Source organism: Bos indicus x Bos taurus, chromosome 2, assembly GCF_003369695.1.
Source record: "Bos indicus x Bos taurus breed Angus x Brahman F1 hybrid chromosome 2, Bos_hybrid_MaternalHap_v2.0, whole genome shotgun sequence".
Taxonomy (NCBI): domain Eukaryota; kingdom Metazoa; phylum Chordata; class Mammalia; order Artiodactyla; family Bovidae; genus Bos; species Bos indicus x Bos taurus.
Genome location: NC_040077.1, coordinates 73,019,200 through 73,047,077, shown reverse-complemented (window position 1 = coordinate 73,047,077; position 27,878 = coordinate 73,019,200). Strand labels below are relative to the sequence as shown.

Genomic DNA, 27,878 nt, shown 5'->3' with positions numbered 1-27,878 from the left:
GTCAGTGGCAGAACTGGGGGTCCCTCGGTCCCCCCGAGTGGGCTCTTGCTCAGCAAGTGTCCTGGCGTGTCAGAAGATCAGGGCCTGCTTAAATGCAGGGCCCCCTTCCTGTCCCAGACTTCCGGGTCAGTCATCCATGCTTTTCCCTGCTGCAGGCTCCCTGTGTAGGAACATAAGTCCAGGTCGTGTGTACTTCTCTGAGCACCAATAAGAGTCCTGTTCAAAAATGTGTGAAGTGTACTTACTGTTTGTAATTACTGGTTCTTTCAGGTCAAAGTTGCAATCCTGAAGTACATTGAGTCTCTTGCCAGGCAGATGGACCCAACAGATTTCATAAACTCTAGTGAGACAAGGCTTGCTGTTTCTAGAATTATAACCTGGACAACAGAACCAAAGAGTTCAGACGTGAGAAAGGTATGTCCCAAAGCGCCAGGCACAGCTTTAATCACAGCCTTTTCTTAGGTGTGAATTAGAGGAATTTATGGGAATGTTCAAACCACCTCCATACCTACATGCAAACCTCTCTCTTTCCTTTTCTACGAAACCAAGACTTTGCTCCTACCCCTATCTTCTCTGTCCAGGACCACCTTATTCCAGTCTTTCCGTATCAAAATGAAAACCTGAAATCTTGTGTCATGGGAGACACCCTGATACCAAAATGTTGTATTGTTGCTTTTTTTTAATCAGCTAAAGATAAATACTTGCTCATGGCACATTGAGAGGCAGGTAATGCAGTTTAAGGGAGCACAGGATGTTAGCATTTCTATTCCTAGGTAGTATTCTGCCTCAGGACTACTATGAAGATGAATTCATACATGTTGAAAGCATGGTCAGTTCCTGACATGTGATAAGCACACAGGAAGTGTGAGTTATCACTGTGCTTATTGCTTCTATTCTCTTCCTGTCCATGTCCTGTTCTTCTGTGTTTGAGTTTCACACATGGCCATCATTCTTTTACTTTATATGTAAACTAACTAGCCCAACTAGCCTTTAAAAATTACTTTTAAGTCAGATTTCTCAGTTCTACTTTTAGACTAAAAGTATTTGATTTTGATTATTTGTGTATAATCATGAACCTTGCATTTTTCTCCCCCTAGTATACTTCCTTCATAGCCAACTCTATAGCCAAAATAGTCCTTTGGCCTTGGGATAGAATTAATAATGTGGACCACTTAGGTCAAGGCAGGGTTAAGGATGATTCTAAGCAGTGTTAGCAAGATTGCTTTGCACCTGAACACCTACCTGCTTAGCACCTGCCTCCTAGAGTCCAAGGAGGAGAATCAAAGAATCACCCATAATGTTTCTTTGGGAGAATTACAGCCCATATAATTCTCCAGCCATTATATAGTATTAATTATAAACGAAGTTCTCCAAGGTTAAAGAAACAAGGATGAATTTTATTAATGCACTCATTCAAAATTATTGTTCTGGTATTAAATAATATTTTAAATTTATGATCTTTTTATAAAATTTTTCAGTATTTATCAAAAGAACATTTCACTGGCAACCTTTAACTATTAAGCCTCTTTGGGATTAGAGGGGTACAGTAGGAGGTGGTAAAATGATTTGGTTGATTGGAAAGTCAAAGTATTTCTGTTACGGTTTTCAAAATCATAGATCAACCAATGTATACAAAAACCTTCCTGTATTTAGGCATAGCAAGTAAATATGTGTGTGTCTATGTGAGTTTGTGTTTCGTAATTGAGTGTTACTCAAGTGTTCCCTCCTGTGGGGCTGAAGGATACTTAATACTTGCGTGTTATCATGATTAGGGCCTGTATGGGAACAGCTGACTGTGGTCATGATGTCTACTTTCTCTGGACATGCCCATTAAAAATTTGAACTAGGATTTATTGTCCTAACTTTTGTAATCAGGACACTAGAGAAATGTTTCAAAGTTATCCAGCCTGGGACATCAAAACACTCAAGTTACTTTAATACTATGCTCAGTCGCTTCAGTTGCGTCCAACTCTTTGCAACCATATGGACTGTAGCACATCAGGCTCCTCTGTCCATGAGATTCTCCAGGCAAGAATACTGGAGTGGGTTGCCGTGCCCTCCTCCAGGGGATCTTCCCAACCCAGGGATTGAACCCACATCTCCTTAAATCTCCTGCATTGGCAGGTGTGTTCTTTACCACTAGTGCCACCTGGGAAGCCCACTTTAAAATACTAGCTTAAGTCAATTATGGTTAGGATGTTTAACGCTGAGATCACATAACTTATTTACTGTTTGATCTTCAACACTTAATTTCAGTTATTTTGGATCATACTGTGCTACTGTGCAAACCCTGTTCTGCACTGGCACTCCACCTCCATGTCTGCCCTTCCATCTTCCCCTCCCCCGTTGTGAGGACTGCTAAAACACCTCATCTTCAGGCTGAGCTCAAACCTGGGCTCAAGGACAGTAATCCAGGGCTTCAGAGGAAGTTGAAAAGCTTTTTTTTTTTTTTTGTCAGTAGTCCTCAGCCCTGGCTGCAATAAAAACCAGTCTCAATTCCTATGCTGTACCCAAAGTCACTTGACTTAATTAGTACAAAGTGGAGTATGGACGTTGTTTTGTGTCTGATTGGAGTTCCGTCCGCACATGGCTGATTTTTAATGCACAGTGTTAATAAGAATTAACACTTATTTAATAAGTATAACACTTTAATAAGCAGCCTGTTATTTTAGACCACTTCCCCTAAGATTGACCCTCAGACCTATAGACTGCTGATGTGGTCTTGACCTGTTGCTGCTGGTTTTCACAAGACCCCAGCTAGGTCCTCATCATCTTTAGGACCAGGCCTGGTCTTGCTGTTCCCTGAACCTCCCCCATCTCCCTACTTATGCCCAACACCTAGAATGATACCTATAGGAACAAAGTAAGCATTTTAAGAAGTATTTTAAATGAATTAATGAATAAGTACCTGAAGAGAAATGATCTAATTTCAAATAACATTTCAAAGTCACCATTTTCAAAACCACAGGCTTGGAAGTTCTCCTCTATTGGCTTCTATATTAGTTTCATATTGCATAACCTATTACCACAGACTTAGCTGATTGAAACTACAAAAATTTATAATCTCACAATTCTGTGGGTTAGAAGTCTGGCACATGTTCTCTGGATTCTCTGCTTAGTCTTCCCAGACAGAAATCAAGATATTGCCTGGGTCTTCAGTCTCACTTGAGACGTAGGATTCTCTTCCAACTCCCTGGTTCTTGGCCTAAGTCAGTTCATTACTGGTGAGGGCTATGGTACCTGTTTTTTTGCCCACTGTCAGCAGGGGGCGGTCACAGCTCATGGAGGCCACCCCCATACCTGGCCTGGCAATTTGCTTCTGCAAAGCCAGCAGAAGACATAATGTCCTAAAATTTCCTAAATTTTATGAAAAACATTAATCTGCACATCTAAGAAGCTCAACCAAATCCAAGTACACTTTAAGAAAAAGAAAAAAAAAAAAAAAGATTCACACCTAGACATAATCAAACTGCTGAAAATGAAACAGAAGCTCATGGGAGCTGCCCAAGGAAGCGGCTCAGCATAGCCCAGATCCTCAGTAAGACAAACAGCTGCTTTCTCATCCAAAACCTTGGAGAACGAAGGCAGCCTGTTGACTTTAATGGTGCTGAAAGCAAAGAAAAGTCAACTAAGAATTCTCTGTTCAACAAAATTATTCTTTAAGAACAAAAGATAAATTACAAAGAAACCAGCAGGAGATTCTCATGTTAATCTCTGTGACTGCTTGCAGTGGCTCACCTGATTAGGTCAGATCCACCCAGGATAATCTGCCCTTTAACCAAAAATCAACTGATTAGGGAGGGACTAATTGTACCGGCAAAATCCCTTCGTCCTTGTAAGGTAATTGTGGGAATGGTGTTCATCACTCACCTTAGGAGAGGGGATTGTGCAGGGCTTACTCACCAGGAGGCTGGAATCTTGGGGTCCACCTTAGTGTTCTGCCACCCAAGGCTTTGGTCTCCTTTTCAGTGGGTTGGCATGAATCTTCCATGGTTAGTTATTTGGTAATTCCTTAGGCACTTTCTTACCTAACGACACATTTGTGTTGGGTTCAGTTTAGCAGATGCATCTTTGCTTTTTAATCATCCAAGATATCTGTGGATTAGATTGTTTGGCTTTAAGTTGTATCCATCTAGCCCTGGCTAGTAAAGTACTGTTACTTGATTTAAATAGGCTTGTTAAAGCACAATATTCAAATATATGTTCCTTTGCCCCATAGCTGCCTCTCACAAACTGTGCATTAAGGCACTGCAGATTAATCTTTCCTGGAGTTAGAGCTACTTCTATTTAAATGCCCTGTTTTGATGTTCCATCCACTGCATATTTCATACAGGTATAGATGCTATTGTAAGTGATCCAACTGCCTTATCCAAGAACTTGAGATGTGTTGGAAATATTGTCTAAATGAATGTCATGCCTAAATAAGTTAAAATACTTAGAAATTGTGATATGGTCTACATCACTCTATGCTAAGATTAAAATTGTCATTATTTTAAAGCTATAGAAAAAGAAAACAGGCACCATTTTTATCTGGATAATTTAATGCTTTAAAGATATGCTTACTTATCTCTTTTAAGTAGAAGTATGTTTTGACTCACCTGTCATTTACAGAATGTATCAGGTACTAGGAGAACATCTTGGTGATTTAAAAGCACTTTCTGATTATGAACCAAATTCTCCTGTTGGTGTTCTGATTTAATTTCCTAAGAGTAGAGTGAGGTGTTACCTTCTAAATACTAGAAGCACCCTACAGTCTGAAATCAATTTAGTAAACTCTCATTTTGGCTGTATCATCAGACAGTACTAATTTTATACAACCAATACTTGGGAAGTTTGCAGGTGGTGTAACTTGTTCTCCGTATCTCATATTTGGTTCTCCGTATCTCATATTTGGGAAAGTACATTAGAATCAGTTTAAGCTGATACAACTCTGCTTTGCTGACTTAAGCGTTTTTAATATTTTGTTTTCCCTTTTATGTCAGTGTTCTAGGGTGTTTCATATTGGAGAGAGTTGGGTGTTTAAATATTTAAGATGTGAAGGAGGGAAGAAGCACAAGCAAAACTGAAGCCCAAGCCTGTCACCAGTGAGGTGTGCTTCGCTGGCCAAGACTGACTTGGACTCGGTGGGAAAACCCCACCCAGACTCTAACTGGCCTGCTGTATTCCTGAAGTAACTGTTTCCATTTTTTAACTCTGAGAGCCCTTATAGCTGTGTTGGCCAAATTATAAAGAGGCACACTAGACCTTTCTTAAGGCGCTGTGTGTGTTGAGGCAGTACAATATATTCACAGAAGAAAGTAGATTCTAGAGTTTGACCTCTATTGACTTCTGCCTCTGCTGCTTTTTAGAGGCTTTTTAGCCTCTGAATTCTTGTTTAAAATCCATAAAATAGGAATAATGGTACTTGCTTTAGTCACTATTGGGAGGACCAATTACAATAGAGCATATAAAATCCTAGATAAATACTGCTTTGTTTTTGTAGTTTAAGCTGTTACTCTTTGAGGGTTGCTTTGGTTTGCTGCTGCTTCACATTTTTTCCAGCATTAGGGAGATTTCTTTTTCCCTGTTAAGTCAAAAGGAATGCAGTAATGACAATAGAATTTTTAATGGTGTGTTTATATTTTCAGGCTCAGAATCCCTGTGTGTTTCCTTATGTGATTCTCTAACACTGAGCACTGGCTTTGTCAAATGAACTAACAGGTTTGGCCCCCAAAGGTTGTTTTGAGAAATGCAGGGAATAATGGCATGACACAGAAAGCTAAAAATGATGAAGATGCTGTTGCCTGGAGGAGGAGAAGTATATAAACAGCTTTCGAAAGTTGGCATTGCTAATTGAAAAAAATGTAAATCTCTGATTATAGATAGGCAGCTGTCCTAATCTAAAAGCTCAGAGTTTTAATACCATTGAATGAGATTTGAATCTTAGCTTAATTGTGACTGCCTTGCTCAAGTCTCACTTTAATCTCTTTGCAAGAGCCCTACTTCCAGGAGGGGTTGTGATTATGAAGGACTTAGGGGATGATTGAGATTTAAAACTGGTAGTTACTGATATTATTCTTAAGAATCCTGTTACTGTTCTATTACTATTTTTCAGTAGGGAACCACGTTAGGCATTACTGACAACTATTCATAGACTTTTAGATTATACAATCTCTCTCTCTCTTTCATATATATATGTGTATATATATATACACACACATGACTTTAGAAACTAAGCCAAACACTTGGGAGCTTATCAATAACCATGGTTTTAAGTGTGTGCTTCTTGCCTCTGATTAAACCCTGCCCCTCTCCTGTCTGTCCATCCTGCTTTAGCATAGTCGAGTAGGGGAAGATTTACCCATAAGGGCGGCCTCGACCTGCTCTGGGCCTGGAGAAGGAAACTTGGAAGAAAATTGTAAACAGGTAGATTTGAAACTGTATACTAATTTGCAAAAAGACACATCACTGTTTGCATTTAGATTATTAATCTTGATTACACTTGTGAAGACACTGAGAAGATTTGGGAAAAACCTAAAGTTAACATAATAATATGTAAGAAAGAATGTGTGTCTGTGCGTGCATGTGTGCATGTGCCTGTATAAAAGTATTGTGTTTTGGTGTGTTTTATAATTAATTGCCTTCCCAAAGAAATAGCCATATTGCAGACAGACTTCTACCATAGTTTAACACAATAGCAAAGGAGAGATGCTGAATTTAAAATGTTGGAAGGTTTTGAAATACCTTCTCTTTGGTGATTTTTCTAAAGCAGTTTTAATCACACTCTGAAGGGAGCAGTAATAGATGTTTACTTAATTAGAAAACTCCGTTTCCTCTCAAATTTTAAATTTCCCTAGTTAATGCCAACACTGAAGCATTTGTCAAAGTTTTATTGATCTCTTCTCTGGAAGAATCCTTTTCTGCTGTGCGGTACAGGCCGTTGATAACCCTGCAGGTTCTTTTCAGACAACTAGCAGGATTTGGAGACCCTTTTACCTTCACCGTCTTAAGTTCTCCTGTGGGGGCCATTTCCTGTTAGGTCACCATGTAATCTTTAAGACACGTGGCCCCAAGAGTTAGTTACGTGTTAGAAAGCATCAGCAGCAGAGTTTCTGGTCTGGCTTTTTAATGGCCCTTCCTCTCATGGGGCAAGGGCTCAAAGATGGAACAGGCACAGCAATGACACCCTCTGGCTTTTGACTCATCATTGATCATGAGGTCTGGCCCAGGCTGTTTAAAATGAATTTCTCCATGAAATTCTCCAGGCCAGAATACTGGAGTGGGTACCCTTTCCCTTCTCCAGGGGATCTTCCTAACCCAGGGATCGAACCCAGGTCTCCTGCATTGCAGGCGGATTCTTTTCCAACTAAGCTATCAGGGAAGCTCCAAATTTCTCCAACCCATCCCCATGTTTGGAATTATTCCTGCAGGGAGGAGCATATTGATGATGATGACAAATATAACCCAGTTTTTATCCTTGCCTGAGTGTTCTGGTATTGACTCCTCACTGATACAGAGTTGTAGGTAAAATATTTTAGGGTCGTAACAGTCTCATTTCTTTTAGAACTTTGATGTGAAATCTTTTAAAAATAACATTTAAATGATACTTTCTATCCATTTCTGGAGCATGGATCTCAGAAAAAAGATTTTACTTTGAAAACAGCTTTAAAGCTGTATGAAATCATTTATAATTTATATTTTGGAAAGTGCAAAAATAAATTATATTCATTTTATGTTTATAAAACCATATACCATCTGTCCACTGAATTATTTTCAGAATTCCTTGTCTTTCTATTTGATTTCTCATGGAAATTCACCTTCAGGTTATTGAGGGAAGGCTCTTCAGTGGGTAGAAGTTGAAGTCTGCTGCTCTTTGTTTTCCCATGTGACGGAAGGCACTAATGTCAAGTAGCCTGAATTAGCACAATTTCTAGGCCTGTCACCTTGCAGCCTTCTTTTTCCTAAAAGACTCCACCAGTTTCATAATTTGCTTTGTGAAAAACCCCAAGTAAGTTTTATCTTGTCATTCTGGGGAGAAATTAGGTCTAAAGACAGTGGCCCATTCCATGTAAAAACGTACTATTAAAAAATGTAATGATGCATTTTATAGTTTTCTAATGCCATTTGCAGTAAACAAAATAGAAGTGCCTAAACTGTCTTAATTTAATTGGTGATATTGATTTTTCCCTGCCAAAACTCAAGTCTGCTTCTTTGCTTCTCTTTGAAGTGCAGTGTTTTCTGTATGCATTTTTTTCCTAGCATCAGTAAGACTTTTTACTTGCATGTTTTTTTTACTTGTACTACTTTTTACTTTGCACAGTTACTACAGTCATGCACAGGTTACTTTGCATGATTTGGGTAATTTGCCTTTATACAAATCATACTAACAGTACATTAAGTTGATGGTGAAATGGAGTTCTTCAGATAATGGTTTCTTAAAACTGTTTTAATAATGCAGAAATGTTTATTTCAGTTCAATCAATAATAATATTTTTTGTCTGTGTCATAAAAGGACACTGGCCCTTCCAATTTAATTTTAATGGAAAGGATATAAAGGACCATGTTTAGAAGTCAAGAGAAAAAGTAAGATGCTTTTGCCCAATGTTGTGCTTAAAGACATTATAAAAGAAAATTTTCAATTGTGTAAAAAATGTTATTCTACTGATTTTTAATTTTTAATTTTGGTTAAATGCATATGGGTATTTGGATTTTTTTTTTCCTTCTCCAGGCACAAAATAGTAGTTTTGTCTTAACTGGACCTAAAATTAATTTTAACATTATAAAATCATTGAAATTTTTTTTGGAGTTTATTTGCAAAAAATCTCAGCAATCATGTTTTTATGTAATATTCTATATAGTGGAAAAATATTTAGAATAATTGCTTCAATCCTAAATATTACAATCTTTAGAAATATAAATTATTAAAAGATTTTCATATAGCATTTTCCTTTCTTTAGACTCTTAGAAAATTGTAAGAAACGCCAGTTAGTACTTCCTAAAGTTTTCTTTTGGCATAGTTTTTCCAAGTCAGAACACTTGTGACTGATTCCGCAGGCATTACGCTAATAGCAGACATGTAACCTACTAGGGAAGCCAGGGTTCCACTTGAGTGCTGTTGCTTTAGCCGCTTGCTCGTCCCCACATGGCTGCTAGCAACCTTGAGTCATCCTGCATGTGTTGTCTCTCTAGTCAAGAAAAGTAGAACAGTTTCCAAAAGGCAGAGGAGTAAATCTGGTTTGCTCTGCAAAGACTGTCTCTGTCCTCAATGCACAGATGTAAAAGTAGGAGTTTTTCAGATGTACCTGAACTCTCTTTTTTTCTAGTTTTTCTTACTTACTGGGAAAAGTAGTTTTATAAGACAAAGCCGTGGAGGCTTGTTTAGAAACTTGTTCTTTGCAGGGTATACTGGGAGCCTCATCTGATTCTGACTTACTAGGGTGACCAGTCTTAAGCCTTTTCAGATTTTTTGATTGTTTGACCCTAGTCCTGGAAACAGAGAAGTTGCAGGAGTTTACTGTTAACATCCTGTGGGAAACTAAGGCCAGTGTGTTCAGCGAAACCAGGGCTTATTTTCCATATCAAAATTAGGCTATTTATAATTGATTACCATCAATTATAGTGTTTTCTCTAGGTGCTTTTTGCCTTTTTTTGTGTGTGTGTGTGGCACAAATGTTATTATTTACTCATACAAAGCAGTTTTCTTTTAAAAATAATTTTAGAACTTCCCTGGTGGTCCAGTGGTTAGGACTCAGAGCTTTCACTGCCAAGGACCTGGATTCAGTCCCTGGTTGGGGAACTATTATAAGATCCTGCAAGTCATGTGGCTTGGCCAAAATAAATAAATAAACAATTTTAATGAGCATTTTGACCAAGATAGGCAATTGCACGTAACACAAATTAATCGTTTCTTCTGTTTCTAGGCAGCACAAATTGTGCTCATCTCTCTGTTTGAATTGAACACTCCTGAATTTACCATGTTACTTGGTGCCTTGCCAAAAACATTCCAGGATGGTGCCACCAAACTCCTGCATAACCACCTCAAGAATTCCAGTAACACCAGTGTGGTGAGTGCTTTGGTCACAGTTGGTAACCACCACTTACTCCTCATCTAGAACCTGCTCTAATGGAATAGCCAGTTTTCCTGTTCTCTTGCAATAGGTCATGGGCAGCCAGAGTGTGGGGGCCATGTCTGATCCTGCTGTATTCCCAGTGAATGAATCTGGTATTTAAACATGGCCTTTCTGTCAAGTCAGGTTGTTTAGTTAAACGTCTATGAAGTCATTCAGGCAGTTATTGAGGAACTTAGTTTTTTTCACTCTGTAAAGATGCAAATGCTGAATTGTGTCTGTTACTCTAGCACAGCTGACAGCAGTCACTCAGCTTCGGGATTGCCTATAGGACAGTTACCGATTTTCGGTTCATATGCACTTAAAAAATGAACTTTTCTGCAAAAAAATCACCTTGATTATGCAAAATATGTCCATTTATTTACATGTGGGTTCCAAGGCCAGGGGCAAGTGGAACTGTGTTCTATATTTATCTCTTGAGTGATGGAGCTCTTCTGCCTTCACTCAGGGCTCTCCAAGCAACACCATTGGCCGGACTCCCTCCAGACACCCCAGCAGCCGGACCAGCCCCCTGACCTCACCCACCAACTGCTCCCATGGTGGCCTATCTCCAAGGTAAAGCAGTTTCAACAGTGAAGACACTAAAGCACCCCCATGTCTCTTCTAGCTAATTTTCAGATTATAGACTGAGCTTAATACCAAAAAGTGTATGGGTACCAGGAGCCCACAGGTCCTAGTCTTCACCCATATCTTAACTGTGTAATTGATTTTGGGCAAAGCAGTTAACTTCTGTGGCAAAATGAGCAGTTTCTGCTGAATGGTCTCTGAGAGTTCTTCTAGCTCTAAACACTTTCTAGTACCTTAAAAATTTTTAAACCAAAAGTTATATTTAGTCCTGTTTAACATAGAAGCTCTTTAGCTGTTGTGTGAGCAATAGCAGCACCTTAAGGTATTTGACCATCTAAGTAAAATCCTTTATAATTGTCCAGAGTCTGGGGTAGTTTCCAGCCAAGTGGCCGTTCCAAGCATGGTTGCTTTCATCCTAGGCTCATGGTTGAAGTAGAATGCTGCTCTGAGGAGGGATTAAGAGCCTGGGAACTAAAAATGGATCAACATTTTCAGACTCCTGTTGGGGCCATGTGAACATCGGCCTTACAGAGTCTGAGGCAGTGACTTGAGAAGATACTTTGCCTCAAGTTCTTTAGATAACATTTGCATCTGACCAGAGCCTTTAGAAGTCTCTGTGTGATGGTTTTCGTGACCGCCTGGACTGTGTTGAAGTTTCTCATGGTCTCATTCATGGTGGCCCTGTAGGCTGCAGTTTTTAGGAAAGAGCCAGTACCTGGTCGTGGAAGGGTCACACATGTGTGTTTGTTTCATGACATTAGGACTTTGGGTTGCTGATGCCAGGATCTTAAAATTAGAGGAAAATCTTACAAGTATACCATCCCCCTTTAAGAGTTACCTCTTTAGTTGGAAGATAACAATATGGAAGTACCTTTAAGTTTAGATTTTTTTGATGCTCGAGAGTCTTCCAAACTCTGCTGTCCTTACTGCTGAAGTTCTGTTCAGTTTCTCAAGTTATCATATAAATATTTTAGAAAATGTCAGATTTGTATTTTTCTCTTAGAGAAGCGAAATATTTTGTATACTTATAGTATCTCAGTGTTTATATTGCCTGAGGTCCCCCTGGCACTGTATTTAGGTAGACCGAAGTAACATTGTGTTTCCAAATTTGGTCTGTGTGGTCATGATTTCAGCAGGCTAATCTAATTAAACAGTTGGGACCAGAAAGTAATGAAAACATGTCTTACTTTTCCCAAGTATGACTGAGACTCAGCCAACTTTTTATCTGTATCTAAATAAATGGTTTGTCTTAAATAACCCCAGAGTTGGCAGTAAAATCATAGAATTCTCTTCCTTCGTAGGAGAAAATTTGTGGAAAACTTGTATTCTCTATAAATTGTTGCTTTTGTTTAGAAGTGATACTTCTGAAACATTGACAAATCTGTTCTTCCATAATACTCAGTTCATACTTACTTTTTAGTTATTTCACTAATAAGGTTGCACATTCTTTATGTAATAAAGGATAAATTTCAGATTAAATATTTTGTTATTATATGTGCTGATAGTTTAAGTGAAAGATTGGGGGTGGGGGAGCTGCTAGTATAAGCCATGAGAGCTAAGAATTGGCTAGGTATTTTTAAATTTCATGGATCTCCAAATTATTTTAAAACTCTAATTTATTTTTCCAGGTCACCATTCATTCTTAACTAGCCTGATCTAAATTTTTACTGTTAGGGTTACCAGGTGAGTGTAAGAAATAAGAAGTTTTTTTTTTCAGTATTAAAAAGTCCAAGTGAGGCTGAAATATTTTCTTACCAACAAATTGTTCTGTAAGAAATTACTTAGTTATGTAGTTTCTGTCTTTCTTTTTAAACAGAATATGCCCCAGTCAGTGTGTAACTAGCCAGAATGACCTAAGCCAACTTGAACTCATTGGGAAAAATCATTTTTCTCACAGCTAAAACTGTCCAGAAGTAGAAAAAGCTGCCTCATGTCATCATATCATAGGAAATATTCAAATAGGATGCATACTTTCTACCAGGAAATTTATGAAAGAAATGAACTCTTGCACTAATTAGGACAATGTATTAGGTCACCACATTGTAAGTAGGCGGTGGACAAATACCACCAGATATAAATCTGGTTATTTTTTTGAGTAGTGCTCTTGAAACATGTATTTTTCTATTCTGCTGTTCTTTTGAATTATCTTGACCATTTGATGTTAGTTTTTTGTTCTTAAACGGAAGAGTTCTTGCCAATTCTTCATTTTAAGTCAATTTCGAGTATCAAAATGAAGCTTTTTTAAGCCCCAAAGTTCTACCCTCAGATTATGATGCTAATAAGAAGATAGTCTAACATGATGACACGTTTGAGTTTTTTTTTTTTTTTTTTTTTTAATTGCTAGTGAGAAAGTCATTTTTATCAACCTGGTAGATAACATTAGAGAAGCCACAGCTAACAGGTCAACCTTCTGTGGAAATTCCATCCGTCGGTTATCCTTTTCTGTGAGAAGGAAGAATTATTGTTTATTCCCATTGAGCAGACAGACACTGCTGGGTCTTTGGAGAGAAGACTTATGGTCTGAAGTGTTCCATAAATTAAATATATGTTTACATTTTAGCTCCATTTAGTGGGATTGATGTTAAATGAAAAAGAGTTGCTAGGGGCTTCAGCAATTACGTGAAGTCTGTTCCCTTTAAGATAGAAAAAGCACGTGGCTGTCCTTATTTGAGCCTGCTGTGCGCTCTCAGTGAACATGCCTTAGGATGCTAAGTAGGTAACATCTGGTAACCAGCAATAAGAGGTAATTTCAGGCAGATTTTACACTCAGTCCATCAGATGATGAGGAGTGTGCACCGACTCAAAGTGGGGATCAGCCTGGAGACCCCCTCCCACGTTGAGGTGCTGGGGCATCTGCTTGATAAAACCCTATGGGCAGAACTCCAGCTTGAGGGGGTCATCTATGTCCTCTTGTGTCCCTGACTCAGTGTGTGGCCTGGGGGATGCCTTTAGGGCCCTTCTGTGCTCCAGTGGCCGCTCCCTCCACACCTTGGTTTCCTTATGACGTGGGGCCACCACTGTCCTCAGCTGGAGACGAGCCTTGGACCACTGCTCCTGAACTGTGATAAGTGCCAGGGCGGGTGTGCTGCTCTGAAAATGCTGCCCTAGTCCTCTGGCCCCACCCCGTGGCCTCCTATCACACCTACAGGCAGTTCGGTTCACACCTTTCCCATCTTCCTGGGTCTACTGAATTGCAGCAGATGCTAGAACTCAGGCGGGGCCTCTGCATGCCCAGGTCACTTGCTGAGTGAGGAGTACCTGTGCTCAGATGCACTTTAAACGTCTTATCAGGTCACACGAGCAGGGGGCTTAGGTTTTCTGTCCCTCCTGCCTGAGCCAGCCAGTGGGTTGTGCTCCCCCGTTCTCTCGCGGTGCTGTTCTCTTAGGGGGAAGTTACTCGTGGCACCTCTGGACCCCATCTGAGGGTCCCAGTGGGGAAGCATGGTGTTCCCTGCCTGAGTGTTCTGGTGGGTGGTACAGTCTCTGAGACTCTGCTGTGGTTCCCTTGGTCCTGTTTGATTCAGGCCCATAGTTCTTCTTTGGGTTCCTTCTAAAATAATTGATTGCATTATCTGAAAGTAAACATCTGTGGTTTTTTTGCATGTAAGCATTTATAAGTTCCTTTACACACACACACACACTCCTATATACTTGGAATCTCATGTGATTTAAAAATGTAAATACAGAACTGAGTGAGGAAAGAATGAGAAGTCTTGATGGAGGACCAAATTGTAAAATAAAGTTGGTCCTTTTCTTCTGAATGGTGAAGTGTAAATTTGGGTAGAACCTTGTCCCAAAGGGATGAGACTGTAGGACATGTAGAGTATAGTGCCTCCCTGCCCCCTTTGCCTGTTCTGTGTCTCTTTCTGACTCTCCTCTTCTGATCACTGCAGTCGGTTATGGGGTTGCAATGCCGATGGGCTGTCGAGGCACCCACCTCCCTTTCCTCAGCCTAACTCCATCCCCACCGCTCCCTCCCACAAGACTCTCAGGCGCTCTTACTCTCCCAGGTAACAAGCCACCTGTCCCACTTGTCTGAGGTGTCACAATATTATTGCACTTCCAAGGTCGTCTCAGGTCTCTGGGGAAGCCTCTCCGCCGCCTCCGGCCGAGACCAGCAGGGTAGAGCCTTGGTGAGAAGTGTGAGCAGGTGCGTGACCTCGGTCAGACCTCATGAGGATGGCTTCTACTTTGCCCCTAGGGCAAGGAACTGTTGCATCACCTGACCACATTCATCAGCATCTTCACTTGCAAGCCCTCAGCCCAGGGCAGTGCTCAGCCTCCTAAAGGTGCCTGCACCACCCAGCGGTGCACTGTGTCCCCAGCCGGCTGCATGGGCCTGCTCCTTCCCACATTGCACTTGTGGCCTCGGTCCTGCTCTCAGTGGTGTGGGATGTCTTTCCTGCTGTCCTGCATGTGGTAATAGTCTGAAGACTGAGATCCAGAAAAGCAGCCCCAAGAAGTCGCTCCCTATTATAGCTCATTAAAGGGGCTGCTCCAAGCAGGAGAGCTGTGGGGTCCCCACAGGCTGCCAGTGGAATGCGACAGATCAGATGGGGAATCCATGGTATGAAGGGAGGGTACATGTATTTCTGTAGTTACCTGTTTGAGGGTCTCTAGGTGCTTTTTGTAAAGGTCAAAAGATCAGAGAATCCCTTCCCTGTTGGCTCCTGATACATGAGCAGAGTACAGGGCAGCCTGTTCCCTCTGTGCTATGTGAGATGAGTCTTGCCTCTGTGACAGGACAGGGTTAAGACAAAACAGAAAAGAAATGTGTTATTTTCGAATGCCTTGGAGATTTCACAGAAGATTTACATTCCTACCTTTGTATGCTCAGCATAGTGAACAAGTAAACAAGTCAGCTAAATATTTTAACAGCATTTTCCTTTTGAAACTCTCGCAGCTCTGAAAGTAACCCCTCAAGTGTGCAGGTGCCCCTGTGATGACATATAGATGCACAGGGACGGGCAGGGGCATGTGGACAGTGAGGCAGCTGCCGTCCTCAGTGCAAATAAAGCACGTCACTGCCGTTTGTTAAAGGTTGGTCATGCCTCGAAGTGTAAGACCAGTTTATTGACTGTCTCCCAGTATACTGACCTGTGTGCCTTACTGGGCACCAAGCTTCACCCCCAGGCAATCAATCTTCCCATCTAGCCATGAAGACCGCCCTCCAGAGGACATCTGTTCCTGAATCACTTTTCACACTTGGGTACACAAACAAGTACCCAGTGCTTTAGCTAATGCTTCATAAATGGCTATAACTTCTGTTAATGTTGGAGGGAGAGAGAGTGGACCAGAGACACTGACACTTAGAAAACCTGTCTGTTACATCAAACTAAGAAAGAGGAAGTCTGTCTCTTTGCCAAAACCCTATTGATGTCATGAACAGAAACAGTTATCCTTATTCCATACCTGGTATCTCTTTCCTACACATGACAAAGAAGAACGTCTCAGAAGGCACACTTCTGTCCCAGCTTCTCTTTTCTTGGCGACCCAATTTCATGTGCCCCGCCCCCACCTACGCTCTGCATCCTTCTCAGCAGGGTGAGTCCAGAACTTTATTCTGCCTGGTATCTAGTGCCCTGGCCAGACCTCGGATCCGTGACTACTGACTGATTGAGCAACTTTTCCTAATCTAAAGAACCCTATGAAAATCTTTCTGGAGTCTAATCACAGTGTTTATAGATGACTAAGACCTGGCCTTTGACCTAAGGGATTATACCTCCAAGCTAAAACAAGACAGAATGTGGGGGCAGGTGACAGACTGGGGGTTACTGCCCCAGTGTTTTCTAAGTAAAGCTGCTGCATCCCTCTTGCTGTCCCCTTACATGTACTACTTGTTGGGGTCATACCACCTGTGATTCCCTGATGACAGCATCCACAGAGGGTTCCTTCTTCCCCACGCAGTAAGGGCTCGTGGGTATTGACTTGAAGAAACACAATTGCCAGGACGTGAAATGGCAAGGAAAGCAGCCTTATATGTTTCCCTTTAGAGGAAAATAATCCTGTCTCTCACCTGGAGCTCACAGTTTCCACTTCATACCAAGGAGATACTTCAAAACTCAAGCTAGTGAGTCTAAAAGAAGTGTCACCGCAGATTGTACTTGGCTGTGCACAGGTTCTCCAAAATTGGAAGTCCGAGTTGGTTTATTAATTGAAAGTAAGAATGAGGACCATTAACTGGCAGAATCCTTTATTTTCATATTTTAAAAAAAGAGGCTACTATCATGCTAAAGTTATGTGACTCAAATGAATTATTTTTAAGGAAGTTCAGGTTAAAAATAATGGGGTGAACTACGTGAAAGCCAGCATCTTCTGAAGCGACATGGAGAATAATATTGTGACATCCCTTAAAAGCTGAACGTTCCCCAGACTTCCTCCTGTCCATCCCTGCATTCTTCCCATGTTTGTTCCTTTTGCATGGGCTGTGTTATTTTTTTTGATTGTTGTTGTTAAAAGTATTTTAAGGCATCTTTTGACATCTTATATACACATTTTTTTGTTTAAGTCATATTCAGTCTTTATTTATAAAACATAGTGTACTGGCCAGATGTATAAATGCCTTTGCTCACACATAAGCTAGTGTTGTGGTGTTTTAGAAGGAGGGGTGGATGGTGTCAGGGAGCCCCTGTGCTCTACAGTCGTACTCCCTTCACATTAAAGCAATATTGCCTTAGATAACCTTATGAACTTAGAAGGGGTTGAAATCTTGAATTCTGTTCAAGTTTTTGATTCCACCTCCTGTCAATGTGTACATGGAGTCTTAACTATAAATGTGTTGAAGTTCACGTTTCTTTTTGTTTGATGCCAGAGCCAGTCTTTGAGTTGGCATGTGTTTTTGTGAACTCTCCAAGTACAGTTAGGGTGTTTTCTTTCATTCATCAGAAAAGAAGGATGCCTGCTGCCTGGGCCAGAAGGTTGCAAAGACAGTAAATTCATCTCAGAGAGTGAATTCAGATCTTGTGCTCTCGCAGGACCCATCCAGTCTTAGAAACCACTCAGGTCATTACAACTTCCAGCCAGTAGAGGTCTGGCTAATTCAAGTGAGAACTGTTCAAGTATTGTTCATCTGCCCAAACCTTAGACAACAGCAACAACAAAAAAGTGTGTGTATTGAGGGGAAGGTTGGTAAACATGGTTTGTGTTTAAGTTACAGGAAACTTTCTTCCTAACAGAATGTACAAGTCTGGGTGTATTGCTCTTGGGGGAGGAGTGGTTCCCACCAGTGGATGACTGGTTTCAGTTATTTCTCTTCTGAAGAACAGAGAGATTGCTGTTCTTTAGTCCTTAATAATGAATGCCATTGAATGTTTATTTATATACAGCCAAGGATTCTCTTTGGACTTCCCTTGTGGCTCAGCTGGTAAAGAATCCACCTGCAATGCGGGAGACCTGGGTTCAATCCCTGGGTTGGGAAGGATCCCCTGGAGAAGGGAAAGACTACCCACTCCATTATTTTGGCCTGGAGAATTCCATGGACACAATCCATGGGGTCGCAAAGAGTCGGACATGACTGAGTGACTTTCACTTTCAAGGATTCTTTTAATGTCCCTGGCAATTCTCAGTTGTAACTCAAGACTTTCTTCAAATTTAGACCAACTTATCTGATCTTTTCTTGAATACTTTCTTGGGACAAGTGATGTTTAAGTAACAGTTTTTCGGCCTGGCTCCCTTGAATTATTTGCAGGGAGGGAAGGTGATGGTTTTGTTCTTAGGCTCTTCCGTCTCTCTCAGTGTACTTTGCAAACATCTAAAGGGCACTCTATTGTACACTGCATTATCCCAGGAGGATTTTTGCCTTATTCTGTGTTTTGCTGTGCTAGATGTCTCCATGGACAAGAGCTGATGTCATTTTTCTGTAAGGGACAGATATTTCTTACTTTCTGAAGTGCTTTTAGGTGTTCATCTGGAAGTGTGACTCATCTTTATAAGATCTGCTTTTGTTGTAAAACTCCCAGAGTCTGCATCTAGAAGAGTTTGGTTGTGCAAGCAAATTACTGGGTTAGATGGAAGGGTGTCAGGAGTGCATTGGTGGATCTGACTTTGAGTCATTCTCTACTCTGGGGTTTCATTTTTACAGGTTTCAGATACTGGTAAGCAAAATCCAGCCTTGTACAGTCGTGTGCTTCGCTCCTTTAAAATTTGTCTGTAACACTAGCTTTCTTTTCATTTATTTGTACATTTGAGACCAGTAACAACCAAACTACTTTTTTCCATCTTCAAGGTATGAAAGTTATTTTTCCACGTCCATTACCTCATGCATCATCACTGGTTGTCACTCTTTGAGTTCTTGCATTCTCGTGGTTGCTGTTTTCCCACTGCACTGGCTCTTATTGAGTGCTGATGTCGTGTGTTTGGGGCCAGATCTGACGAGGAAGATGTGTAATTAAGTTGTCCGGTGGTGGTGCTCTAACAAAAGATGTCTCCTTATTATTCCAAATCACCTAAAGAAACTATAATTATATCTTATTCTGTAAATTATTAGAAGTAATTTTTACCCATACCCCAATTTTATGTGTGTGCCTCAATTTAAGGAATAAAATATTTTTGATCTATAGCATGCTGGACTATGATACTGAAAACCTGAACTCTGAAGAAATCTATAGTTCTTTGCGTGGAGTGACAGAAGCCATTGAAAAGTTTAGTTTTCGAAGCCAAGAGGATCTGAATGAGCCCATTAAAAGAGATGGCAGAAAGGACTGCGATATTGTGAGTATCCACAGGCTGACAGAGGGAGGGCTGTGTATAGTCACCACCTGGAGCGGTAGGGACCTCTGTGTCCATCCAGGGATAATCCTGAACACTGAGCACTGGGATTACTGAACCCCAACGTTATTTTTATCTCATAGTTAGAATAGTATGATTTTAAGAGGCCCAGGGCAGCTTTGTGAAATTGCAGTGTAGCCCGCAGCTATCTTGTGAAGAATGTTAAATGCCCTTTTTCTCAGTTGGCTTCCATTATCCTGGACATGTTTATGTTCCTCTGATGTGATAAAAACAGTGCGCCTGCACCCGACGCCAGTGTGGTGCTCCAGGAGCTGCAGTCTCCTGTAGAGGCAGGCAGGGTGGCAGCAAACTGTCCTGGGGGAGGAGCGATCAGGGTCAGTCTGGGTGCTCCGGATGAATCTGCAGAGGAGATGATGTCACCTTCTGAGCATGAAGACTGTGAGGTGCTTGTCGTAGTCCTAGAGAAGTCTGTGAGGAGGCAGGAGGATGGGGGTGGACACAGGAGGATGTCCCCTGGGGGGTGGCGGCAGTGAACATGGCGGGCGTGCCCTGGATGGGGGAGAAGGAGCTGCACAGGCTTCTCTGGAGTTGACTGAAGAATCTCTGAAGGATTTTTAACCAGGGAAGTGGCATGGTCACACATACATTTTAGAAGGATTGCTGAGACCCTAAGATGGAACATGACTCCAGAGGAAGTTGAGTTGGGTAGCTCATGAGCAGAAATAGAAGAGCCAGAGTCTCTGGCAAGGACTGTTGAGGACATGCTGCTGCAATTCAGTGAGATAATATGGGGGGTGGGAACATGATGAAACGTTGACGCAAACAGCCATTAGGCTTTCAGACATACCAGTCTGGCGTTGAGGCTGGTGATTTGGGCTGGTGGTGGAGGTTTGAGAGACATTGACTAGTTGCCTGCTGGTAACTAAAGAAAAGCAAGTGAAGTCAGCCAAGTGGAAGGAAGGACAAAATCCTAAGGAGCATCAACACTAAGGGAAAGACAGAAGAAAAGGAGTCAAGAAGGACCAAAGATTAGCGGAGGGGAGTGTGGCATCATGGAATATGAGGGGAACTTTCAGGAAGGACATCCAGCCAAAAGGGTATCAATTGATATAATGTACCAAGTTAAGAAAGTTAGATTTTGTTCTTAAACGTGATTAGTGTTAGGAGTTTTTCACTTTCTTTTTTTATTGTCTGAAGTTTTTAAAACCCTTTTATAAATAATTTTTTCATTATATTAGTAATGTATGTTTTACTTTTGAGAGTTACAAAGAGACAAAAATTATCTGGGACTTCTCTGGTGGAACAGTGGCTAACACTCTGTGCTGCCAGTGCAGGGGGCCTGGGTTCAATCCCTGGTCAGGGAATGAGACCCCGCATGCCACAACTAAGACCTGGCACAGCTAAAATAAAATAATTTTTAAAAAAAATTATCTATGAAACATCTTATACCACGAGAAAACTCCTGTTCAGTCTTCTATGCATATATTTATAAATTCTTTTTTATCTTAATTATGTTAGGACAAGATCTTTTGGGCAGGGTGTGTAAGAACCAGTGCATCCTAGCATTGGTTCTACCAGGTGTATATCTAAAGGAATTGAAAGCAAAAACATGAACAGACATTTGTGCACCAGTATTCAGAATGATGTTAGTCATAGTAGCACAAAGGTGGAAGCAATCCAAGTATCCATCAACAAATAAATGGATAAACAAAATGCAATATGTACTGCAGTATTGTTCAGCCATAAAAAGGAACATAATACTATGTATGTGTTAGAACATGAATGGACCTTGAAAACGTCTTGCTAAGTGAAATAAGCCAGATAGAGAAAGACAAATACCGTGTGATTCCACTTACATGAGGTCCCTAGAGTAGTCAAATTCATAAAGACAGACAGTAGAACAGAGACTACAGGGCTGGAAGGGCCAGGGAGTTATTAATGGTAACAGAGTTTTGGTTGGGTAAGATGAAAAAAGTTTTGCCTAAAATATGACACAGTGGTAATGCTTACACACCATTGTGAATGTATTTAATGTTACTAAGTTAGACACTTAATGAATTAACTAATTTAAATGATTTGACATATATGTCATATATACATACACACACAGTTTTTGTGTGGTTTTTTTTACTACAATTAAAAAAAAATCCACAAATGCATAGGCATAAAATGAGAGAGATGTATCTTACCGACAAGCACAAATAAAAATTTTGCCATAGGAATCACCAGTGGGGTGTGGCTGCCTGGAAATGTTTCCTCCACTGTTCTGTAGTCACACATCTGACTTGAGGAAAGTGACCATTTTGCTCTTTCCACTGCAGTCAGCCACACTTTCTCTGCTAACCTGTAAAGGGTGCCGGATAGGCCAGCGTACTCAGAAGAAGGGACCCCCTGAGAATGGAGCCGGTCAGAAACATGACACAAGGGCCAGGGGACCAGAGCTTTAATTAGTTTTACACAAAACTCAGAAATATATTAGGAAAACATTTTCAGAAAATATTAAAGAACTGTTCTTTGACCAGCATAAAGACCAGCTCTGAGAGTCAGAAACACCTGAGGGAAGAGCTATCTGCCTGGGGGATGCTGAGTTCTCTGTAGGTAGAGATCTCATCACTGTAGGGAATATATCAGGGGACTCGCGGGTGGTGGCACTCTAATAACAGTGGGGTCGTGCACAGCCCCTAGCCCATGGCCGTTTGCTATGCCCTGCTACCTGTACCCCGTTACCAGGCAGCACTTACTGCGAGGCCGCTAATGGTTGCTGAGCCATTGGTCAGTGCTACAGTAGGCCCCTCCCCCAAGCAAGGAACTGTCAATGAGTGACCTTCAGTGGCCCATTCAGCCAGTGGTCAGCGGAATGGTAATGGGCAGGTGGAGAGTGGATTCCAGCCTTCCCCGTCCAGGGCTGTCCAGCTCACCTGGCCGTGAGGTGAGCTAGAGAGTGGGGGCACCCAGGGGACATGCTGGGGACTGTGTCCTGCAGGGCTCCAGAGCCCTCACCAAGGCCACCCACTGGCTTGAGGCAGCCATGAACCTCTCCCCATCCCCGCCTCTGTGACCTGATGCCAGTGGACATCTGTATAGGACGCAGTCTGTAGGACCTGGGCCCCAGCATCTGGGCGACCTGAGGGGCTTCAGGGCCAGTTGGGTCCTCGGCACCTGGCTCCCTCAGTGATGACAGCTGGACAGAGTCTGAGGACCTCAGCCTGAGGGAGCCGCCAGCTGAGTTCTGTCTCTTAGCAGGATCTGGACCTCAGAGGATGAAAGTTGTCCCTTGGGACCTCACCCTTTTTGTCAGAACAGAGAATAAGGAACTAAGGGAACTAAGCTAGGGAACTAAGGGAACAGGGAACTAAGAGTTAGAATGTTTGAACTAAAGATGCTGCATGCCACAACTAGGACCCGATGCGGCCAAATAAATAAATATTAAATTAAAAAACAAAAAACCAATAACATTCACTTGGTGGAGATTTACAGGAACATCATTACATGACCTGATCTCAAGAAAAAGGATTTAACCCCAACAAGTTTGCAATAACTAACCACGCCCCTCCCTCATCTTCCCTAGAAAAGAGATTTGCTGAAAGCTTTGGGAAGTCTCAGGGGTTTTTAAGGCAGGAGCCACCCATCTCCTTGCTTGGCCCTGCGGTAAACCTTTCTCTGCTCCAGACCCTAACATTTTGGTGGTGTTTGGCCTCACTGTACATCAGGTACACAGACCTGCATTTTGGTAATAGTCTCCAGAGGGTCATCAGGGGAGCATCCATCCATGGTGGTATGTCAGGGTGTCAGTGAGAGAAAACTCTTCCTGGTGGTGGTAAAAGTATTCCACTGGGGTGTTGGCCTCTGAGGTTCCTTGAGAACTGGGGGTTTCAGGTATACAGCTTGCCTTCTCCAGGGGCTCCTCAGAAGTTCGTGGCGCTAATCTCAAAAATATTTGTCGAATTAGTCATCCAGTACCAAGGAAAACAGACATTCTGTGTGAACTAAGGAATGGTTAGATGAAAACATAAGTATGTTCTGTCCCTTTGGAGGTCACTTAGGAGTTAGATATTTACAAATTGAAACACTAACAACTGTACTTGTATCAGCAGCCAGATTTCAAGTGAGAAATTTCTGGCTCTGCTAATACTTGTGAAGATTTAGACAAAGGAACTGAGAGTGTGCTGTGCCCCAGGTATCCCGTGACGGTGGCATCGCCTCCCCTGCCACCGAGGGCCGGGGCGGCAGCGAGGTAGTGGAAGGAGGCCGGACGGCTCTGGACAACAAGACCTCCCTCCTCAACACCCAGCCCCCTCGCGCCTTCCCAGGGCCACGGGCGCGTGACTACAGCCCCTACCCCTACTCGGACACCATCAGCGCCTATGACAAGACAGCCCTGAAGGAGGCCGTGTTCGACGACGACATGGAGCAACTACGAGATGGTGAGTCTCTCCCAGCTTGATGCCCCTGGCAGGATAGCTCTGGGCACACACAGCATGTGGGATGGAGCAGAGAGGCCTGCCTTGCTCTGCTCGTCTGAGGTCCTGTCGTGTGCCCAGGAGCAGGGGGCACGTGGAGGGCCTATGGGGAAGGCTTTGTGAAGAATCAGGCCTCAAGCTGGTGGTGATGAGCACGGGCATAGGCAATGGGGACACTGACCGTTTGGCTTCTGGTGGGCATGTCCCCATCCTGGGCTGTGGCCAGACGTCCCAGAGCCCTGCAAGGAGACTGCCTGCTGGTCTCTCGCGTTACTGGACCTGCGGTTGGGGAAGGGATCTAATGTGCCCTGGGGCCCTGCTGGCTATGTGCTGGCTGCTGAGATAGAGGGATCCTTCCCATTGTTCCAAGTAGGAAACTGAGGTTCAGAAAGGGAGAGTTACTTGCCCCAAGTAGAACATACTTGATACAGAACAGAACTGCTCTGGGTATTTTTCTGACTCTTGTGTTAAGACCATTATTGAGTAACAAGTGAGTGAGTATGTGTTGATAGGATAGTCATTTTACTTAGAACCTAACTTTTCCTTTTTTCACCTCACTGTCATGTTCATATGTTTTAGTTAATTTTAATTAGTTTTTTAAAGTTTTATATATGTATACTTTGTTTCCAAGCCTGTTATTTTATGTTGTTTTTCAATTTTGAATGAAGACTTCAGTTAGAACCTTAAATCAGAATTCTAAGCAGTTAGCATTCAGCGAAGGCCTACTGTGTGTCAAGAAGGGTGTGGCTTGCCAAAGACACAGAAATGAGACACAGCCCCTGGCCCCAGAGCTGAATGCCTTTCCCCTCTCCTTTAAGGGGAAACCGACCCATTGTGGTGGCAGACATAGAGGAGAGGGCTGTGTTACCAGTGGATGCTGAATTGGAGGGGAGGGGAGCAGGAAAGGAAGAAAACGGTGCTGTCCGTGTGCCAAGCAGTGATGGGAAAACTGTCTGAAAGCACAGGTAGCTTCAGGGACGTGAGAGTGTGGCCCCTTGGCCTGTGGATTGCTACTCACTGGTGGGGAGCAGCTCAGTCTACCCAGCTGTCTGCTGGGCAGGAGGCTAGCAGTGGAGGGCTTATTTGGATTTGTACTTTCTGGGAGCCGTGGACCTTTTCCCCTCATTACTCATAGGATTGATACAGTGTTTAACTTACCCAGTTGTCAGTCTTATTTAAGACAGACGAGACGAGGATGTCGGCTATAGTTATCCACCAACTGTACACTTAAAGGCTTAAAGGAAAAGGTGGGATAGCAGGGGAGAGACGAGAGGGTTCTTTAAGACATCAACTTCCTTGGTGTTTGTTCTTCAGTCTTAGAAGGTTAGAAGCTTAAGAAGAGTACACGTTTAGATTTCTAATGGTTTGTCTTTGTGTTTCATCCATTCTATTTAAAGTGAGTATTTAAGTGTATTGAGGTCTCTTAAAAAAAACATGTAAAGAGAAAGGATATGTTCCTCTGCTGTACAGACCGTGGTCAAGTCCCGACAGGCGTTACACTGCATGATGTCGGCAGACTTTGCGGTCTGTGAATAGCTAGTCTGTGGGTTGCCTGGACGCTGTGATCCATGTGTGTTTACACTCTGGACACTGAAGCAGGGAATGAATATTGACGAATCAGATGTGGTGGTGGAGGGCCTTGAGGAAACTGTGCTAAGGGGCTCTGAGGGTAGTGAGGGTGTCCCTGCTGGAGCCTGGCTGAGGCCAGGTGCAGGGAGTAGAGCTGGGAAGAAGACAGTCCAGGAGGGGTTTTGGGGGGTTTTTCCTGTTTGTCTGAAATAGGAGGGTAAAAAAGTCAGGCCGAGTAGAGAGAGGCACTGCCTGTTGGTCCCTGCGTCCTAGATGCCTCTTTTCACGTCTGTTTTCACCATTGAGCTGGTGAGGGTACCTGCTGAGGGTGTAGAGTGAGGCCAGTGCCACAGGGCGTGGTGTGGGCCAGTGGGGACCTCCCAGAGGCTGGAGAGCAGGGCGGGGTCCTGTTAACAGGGCTGAGCATCTGTCTTGTGTCCCCCAAGTGCCCATTGACCACTCGGACCTGGTGGCAGACCTCCTGAAGGAGCTGTCCAACCACAACGAGCGGGTGGAGGAGCGGAAGGGCGCATTGCTGGAGTTGCTCAAGATCACGCGTGAGGACAGCCTGGGCGTCTGGGAGGAGCACTTCAAGACCATCCTGCTGTTGCTGCTCGAGACACTCGGGGACAAGGATGTGAGCTGCCCGCCTTCCTGTCTGTCCTGGAGCCACGGCTCCCCTCCACTCTGTGCCACGCCTCCCGTCCCGGGGCCCCGGCTCCCCTCCACTCTGTGCCATGCCTTCCGTCCCGGGGCCCCGGCTCCCCTCCACTCTCTGTGCCACGCCTCTCATCCCAGGGCCCTGGCTCCTCTCCACTCTCTGTGCTATGCTTCCTGTTGACACCCAGACGTTCTCAGGTTTTCTGAGCCTCGGTTAGTAAGGTGGTGTTCTTACTGGGGACAAGCCCTGTCCTGGCTTCAATGCGGGGTTTTCTGTAATAGGGTTTGTAGTCGTTGAGGGAAACTTGTTCCTGCTTCAGGTCACTTTCACAAAATGTCTTAAGACTTTGTTAATGTAGAATGTGAAGTTGTTTTTTTTTTTTTAATAATGGGATTTTTTTCTTAGGGGTTTTCTTTATGGTTCTATGCAGTTGAGAAATGAGACGTTTGTTTTTGGAAGACCCACTAAATGCTGCCTTCCCTGGGGCTCCCTCTTGGTTCACCGTTGCATGTGTTAGTGGTTCCAGCAACAGATTCCAAAAGCAGAGATTATAACTATTTTCTGTTACCCTCCATTGTTATTTTTAAAATAGAAAGCCTTCTCCACACTGTGACATTTGAACATGACGAACTAGGTGTTTGCACCCGGCCTGGTTCGTCATCTGCATGTGGTACCTCTTAGATGACCCTTCCAGGGGTGAGCACCCTGATCAGAGGCCACCTCCCCTCCACCCACCCCGACCCAGTGTGGCTGCTCTCTTGTGTGGCAGCAGGAATGACTGTTGAGACTTCCCTGAATTAACCTCTAGAAGTAAGAATCGATCTCTGTGCTCTGGGCTTCGTGTAGGCCAGCAGAAACACAAGTGCAGTAAGTGTGGTGAGCAGCTCAGGGACAGGACCAGGCAGATTTTGAGGAAGTTGGCCATGGCCGAGGGTCGAGGTCATGCCAGGGTCACATTGATGGTGACTTTAATGGAAGGCAGGTGAGCATAGGCTGGTGAATGTCATAATGACTCCACTGGCTCTCTGCTGCTTAGATTGAGTGGTTTGGCGTAGGGCGAATAAAGGTGGAAGGACGGTGATGAAAGATCTGTCTTCGTTTTTCTTAAAACAAAGTACGTATTGGCTCCTGGAGTCCTTGTACTGGTTGGGCTTTGTCGGGAGAGCGGCAATGTCAGGGAAAGGGCAGGGGATGGTGTGTGAGCGTGTGGCTTGTACAGGTGAGTGACAGGGAATCAGGATGTACCGTTTGGCTCTATTTGGTGTAAACTCCATCCTCTTTTGTTGAGATTAGGCGTCTGTTTGGAATGGCTTTCCTCCAGACGCATGACTCGAGCTTTAAGCAGCTCTGCACAGGTTCCCCTCCCCCATGACCTGCTCACCTCAAAGGTCAGGAGTATCGACAGATCTCCACTGTCCTGGCAGGAAAGTCCACTGTCTGCCAGGGCAGGTTGATGAGATGTGTAGGTCCTCTTCATCTGTTCTTTTATGTATTTTACAAATATGTACCTAACTCTCAGAAACCCTGAAAAACCCTGGGAGATTGATATGAACTTAATCATCCTCATGCGGGCCTAATTTGGCTTATGTGGGAAGCCGTCCTGGGGTCTCTCTTAGGTGCTGGGTCCCAGGATGTCCCCAGAGGCACCGCACCTGTCCTCATGGAGCTGGCTGTCTGGGGACCCTGTTTGCATTCAGCCTGGAATACGTATCGCAGTGCCTGCAGGTGCCAAGAAAGCCCAGGCCTGGGACCTGGTGTCGGGCCCTGCTGACCGTGTGCGCAGGGAGG

The 27,878-nt window shown here is 43.1% G+C and overlaps 1 protein-coding gene across 20 annotated transcripts in view; it reads left to right on the top strand.

Moving 5' to 3' along the window:
- Nucleotides 1–27,878, top strand: part of CLASP1 (cytoplasmic linker associated protein 1) — a 273,158-nt gene that overhangs the window by 220,789 nt on the left and 24,491 nt on the right. For 11 of the 20 annotated variants that reach the window (XM_027562770.1, XM_027562760.1, XM_027562789.1 and 8 more), the window contains 8 exons: nt 271–414; nt 6,316–6,405; nt 9,900–10,043; nt 10,555–10,661; nt 14,567–14,683; nt 19,232–19,382; nt 23,578–23,824; nt 25,876–26,066. In XM_027562770.1, coding sequence (XP_027418571.1) covers nt 271–414; nt 6,316–6,405; nt 9,900–10,043; nt 10,555–10,661; nt 14,567–14,683; nt 19,232–19,382; nt 23,578–23,824; nt 25,876–26,066 — 1,191 coding nt within the window. The remainder of the gene's footprint in view (nt 1–270; nt 415–6,315; nt 6,406–9,899; nt 10,044–10,554; nt 10,662–14,566; nt 14,684–19,231; nt 19,383–23,577; nt 23,825–25,875; nt 26,067–27,878) is intronic. The other 9 variants (XM_027562856.1, XM_027562930.1, XM_027562923.1 and 6 more) reach the window with 2 other exon arrangements.